General features: G+C 35.0%; 1 protein-coding gene across 1 annotated transcript in view; it reads right to left on the reverse strand.

Moving 5' to 3' along the window:
• The window catches only part of LOC143291745 (GTPase IMAP family member 9-like), an 18,995-nt gene that overhangs the window by 12,500 nt on the left and 1,495 nt on the right, over positions 1–5,000 (reverse strand). Inside the window, exon 2 of the mRNA XM_076601819.1 lies at positions 1,459–1,510. Within this exon, the coding sequence (XP_076457934.1) occupies positions 1,459–1,489 (31 nt within the window). The 5' untranslated portion in view covers positions 1,490–1,510. The remainder of the gene's footprint in view (positions 1–1,458; positions 1,511–5,000) is intronic.

The raw sequence follows: 5,000 nt of genomic DNA on the forward strand, positions 1-5,000 counted from the left end.
ATAATAATAATAATAATCAATAGACTTGACACCCAGACAGGTTATTTTTAGACTGACACTGATTGACAGATGCCAACACCTGGCAGCTGGCATGAACATGATGAAGGTCACATTGCACAGCTCTGATACTGGATTTTTTGACATGCTATTTTGTATTTAACAATACTCGCATAATTTGCGTCCAAACTTTTAGATATTTTGCGGACTTGTTGATGATATCCTATGGTTACTGTGTGAAAACGTTCAATGAATTCGGTTTCTCTGTCATTGAGAAAATACTTGTCAAAAAGCGGTTCACTTTTTTTGGGACACCCGATATATATATATATATATATATATATATATATATATATATATATATATATATATATATGCACTCAAGGCCTGACTAAGCGCATTTGGGTTATGCTGCTGGTCAGGCATCTGGCTAGTAGATGTGGTGTAGCGTATATGGATTTGTCCGAACGCCATGACGCCTCCTAGAGGAACCGGAAACTGACATGGAGTCTCACAAAGAATAAAGCAGAAGCACTCTCTGTTACAAGTGAATAAAAGAATCGACCCTCCCCCCCCCCCCCCCCCCCCCTAACCCCCACCTTCTTTGTAGTTACAATTGATTACAAATTCTAGCTTCATGGTTAGTGTTGTCAGAAAGTACTTTTTCTATATTAATTATGGTAAAACATAATTCATTATAACTGATGGTAAACAAACATACAACATAACAGGATATCAGAACAAAAAGGTGACAAAAGAGTGATGTAAGGATTGCAATGAGGAAATATGACACACTGGTACTGTTTTACGACATCAACTTATGGTGACATGACTGGACAACAACAAAAAACAACAACAACAAAACAAAAAACAAAAACAAAAAACAACAACCAAAAACAAAAACAAACAAACAAACAAAACAACAACAACAACACACTATATATTGTGGATCAGTGCACTGCAAAAATTGTTACAAGTGAAAAACAGCAGTCGGTTTAGCGAGTGTTGTCCTAAATACGTTGAATCAGAGCAGGCGTTAGTAAACACCGCCAAAGTGACTCAGCAGCTGTGCAGGGTCTCCTTTGGCGTGTGGCTTCCTGGCGACATAGCGCCGATAATTCCTTACAGACTTCCGGCGTCGGGAACTGCGACAGACTAAGCCGGGTGTGACTTTGACGGTGGGACCCGGTATGATAACAGAAGTAATAATTTAGAATAGATTTAGAAAAAAACAACAACAAAAAAAAACAAAAAAAAACCGATCCGGAAATCTGGTTTCGTCCGGGATACTTGCATTGCGATGCTATGCAACAAAAAACGCAACATCACGTGACGTAATACAACACGGTAACAGAACACCTAACAATGGGGGGAAAAAACCCAACCAACCAACCAAACAAAAAACCCAACAGAATCTAAGTGGACAGAAAACATATCCAGACAATCTACAGGATTCCTTACCTGTATCCTCTTCCCCTGAGCCCTGCATCATTAAACCAGCAACACTGCAACTCTGCAACCAGAATCAAATCCAATCTAAGGAGCGAGGGGGCAGTGTGGTTAAGGCGCTTATCTGCCAGTACAGTGTCATTGGGGGTTCATGGTTCGAATCCAGCTCTCGGCCTGTCTCCCATGTTTGATGGGGAAATCATACCCAGTCCTTCGGATGAGACGATAAACACCGAGGTCTCGTGTGCAGCACGCACGTGATGGGCTGGAGAAGAACCCGTGGCAACAAAAGTGTTGTCCTCTGGCTAAATTGTGTACACGAAATCCACTTTGATAGGTACACACACACACACACACACACACACACACACACACACATATATATATATATATATATATATGGAGAGAGAGAGAGAAAGAATAGAACATGTCTTTATTACCATGCGTATAGGGGTCACAAGGAATATTGGGGGGGTGGGGGGGGATAGTACATAAAAAGGTACAAACATATATCGAAAATCATACACAAAAACAGATACAGCAGAATTTAGGATACGTACCTGTGCATATCAGTATAAGAACTTGCACACACACACACACACACACACACACACACAAGCGCGCGCGCGCGCGTTCGAATATAAGCCGCAGATTACATATGGGTGGGGCTGATGACTAGATCAGAACTGCTTCTGTATAAGTGCTAGTAGAGTAAATTTGTGATCAACAGTAGAGTGTCCTTTTTTAAAACCTACCCACTCTTGCAGTCTATTATCAATGATTAAACCAAACAGTTTACTGCTTACATGACTAAGACATATACTTCTATAATTATTAGGATCGTGAATGTCCCCTTTCTTAAAGAGTGGCATAATAACTGACTCAGTCCAGCTTAAGGGAAACTCTCCATTATCGAAAAGCGTATTAATAACTTTAAGAAAAACTCCATTACTTTATTGTTTGGATTGTTTTTAGTAATTCGCTAACGATACCATCTGGCCCAGCTGCTTTCCTATTTTTAAGTTTTCTAAAGGCTAACTGTACTTCTTCTTTTACGTCACCTTCAGACTCTTCGATATGATTAACATTTTCTAGGTTTATATCCAACAAAGATTTAAAGTGTTGAAACCATATGTCAGTATCTATCTTACATTTAGGTCTTTTACGTTTAAATGAAATACTATGGACTGTATCCCAAAATTCCTTCTGGTTCCTTACTGACGTAACACGTTTGTTCAGCATTTTATCATTAAACTGCATATCTAAAAAAAAATTTTAGTAGATTTTTATATTCACGTCTGGCTATTGTGTATTTCTGTTGGTCTTCAACATTCTTTGACCTTCGACTAATTCTCAGTAGCTCTTTTACATTTCGTTTGGCAGACTTGCACTTTTGATCAAACCAGTCACGTTCTTTCCTTTGACTAGTCACTCATTAAACACATTCAAAGCATCGTTCACATCCACCGTTATTAAATTGATAGCCATGTCAAGCTTTTAGCACGATTCTTCACTGGACAAATTGACATAGAATACATTTGTTTCTGTTTCATGCCTATTTTTTTTCTACAACTTCAACATTCTTATCTGTTTTAACTGTAACAAACGTGTTCTCATTTGGAAAAAAACAAATTTGGCCATGACAGGCAGGTGGTCAGAGTCTATTCTGTCAAGTACCATAAATGTACAAGATTCATAAATACAAGACAATAAGTCATTTGAAACTATAAAATAATCAACAACGCTGCACCCAGAATCTGAAGTATATGTATAACAACTTTGAAGGTCGCCCTTACATAAACCATTTAATATACATAAACCTAAAGTTGTGCACATGTTTAATGATAACTTATCATAGTTATTCAAATGATTGTCCTCAGAACACCGTTTAGAAATGTAAGAACTACTCTTATACTGTGTATCCAAAATAGTATTGTCAAAATGGTCATGAGAGAAACACGAAGTTCCACTGTTCAAATCTCCACATAAAATAACATGAACATCCTCAGCAAGAACAAAGTCAATCAAACATTCCTCAAGCAAAGCAATTTCATTAAAAAAAAAAAAAAAAAAAACTTCTTCCGGATGAACATATGAACATACATATAACACATCCTTTTCTGTCCCAAACAGCATTTTATCAAACAAAAACACACAGCAGTTAACATATTTTGTTATCTCAATTTTTTTTCAAGAAAGGAAGACAATCATTTTTTTATCAAACACATCACACCTCCGGATCGTCGTCCCTGTTTAGAAAACTTTACAGCCTAACCTAAATCTTGTTGTTACATACTTCAAATACATGTCCATGTTACATACCAAGTACTGTTTAACATCATGCGTATGTCCAAAAGTTCTATAAAAACTAAATCTTTCACTGTTTTGAATATGGTAATTCCAGTCCTGCCATCTACAATCAATCAAGCGTTGCCGGAAAAGTCTTACAAACTGATTTATATTACCAACACCTTGATTCAACCATACATCACCAAATCCATATCTAAATAAACAAATACGTACATCTGTGACCCAATTTCTCTTTCCCCTAATATCTAACTCATACAACATTTTGTAAGCTCTATAAGGTATTCTATAATCTTTCATTTGTAACAACTTAAGCCAATAACGTATACGCTGTATAGCAGAGTTAATATATATCGGATGTCTATTTGTTTCACCATAAACAAGATCATTAGGTGTACGCAGATCTACGCCTAGAAATTTCTTCAACGCAAACAAGTGCACAGATTCACATTCCAACGCGGCTTTATGCAGACCCCATAATTCAGAACCATATTGCATGACGGGTTGTACCTGAGCATCAAAAATTTTCAAAAACAATTGTAGAGAAGTATTATTCAACGAAGATAATCTTTTTATAACACACAATAAGACATTTTTGGCCCTGCTAGCAAGATCTTTACAAGCAGAAACAAAGCTCAAACGTGTAGTAAAATTTATCCCCAAATATTTATAAACATTGACAACAGGCATTGTAATACTATCATAAAACCATCTTTCCCGTGAAATTAAATACCCCCCCCCTTTCTAAATACAATGATGTTACTCTTACACATGCTGACTTTCAGTTGAAGGGAACTTGCTGCACGTTGTAAGTTATTCAGCTGAGTCTGTAGACCAACAATAGTTTCTGACAAAAGTACAACGTCGTCTGCTGATAACAAGATAAATAATTCAAATGCATCAAAAGAAAAAGTGGCACCATGTCTTCCGTTATTAATAACATCAATAATTCATAATAAAAATTCAATATAATAAAATTCAACAATAATAATAAAATTCAATATAATAAAATTCAATAATAATAATAATAATAAAATAATAATAATAATACTACTAATAATAATAATAATAATAATAATATAATAACAATAATGATAATAATAATAATAAAAATTCAATATAATAAAATTCAATAATAATAATAAAATTCAATATAATAAAATTCAATAATAATAATAATAATAATAATAATAAAAATTCAATATAATAAAATTCAATAATAATAATAAAATTCAATATAATAAAAT

This window comes from Babylonia areolata, chromosome 17, assembly GCF_041734735.1.
Source record: "Babylonia areolata isolate BAREFJ2019XMU chromosome 17, ASM4173473v1, whole genome shotgun sequence".
In the NCBI taxonomy this organism is placed as follows: Eukaryota; Metazoa; Mollusca; class Gastropoda; order Neogastropoda; family Buccinidae; genus Babylonia; species Babylonia areolata.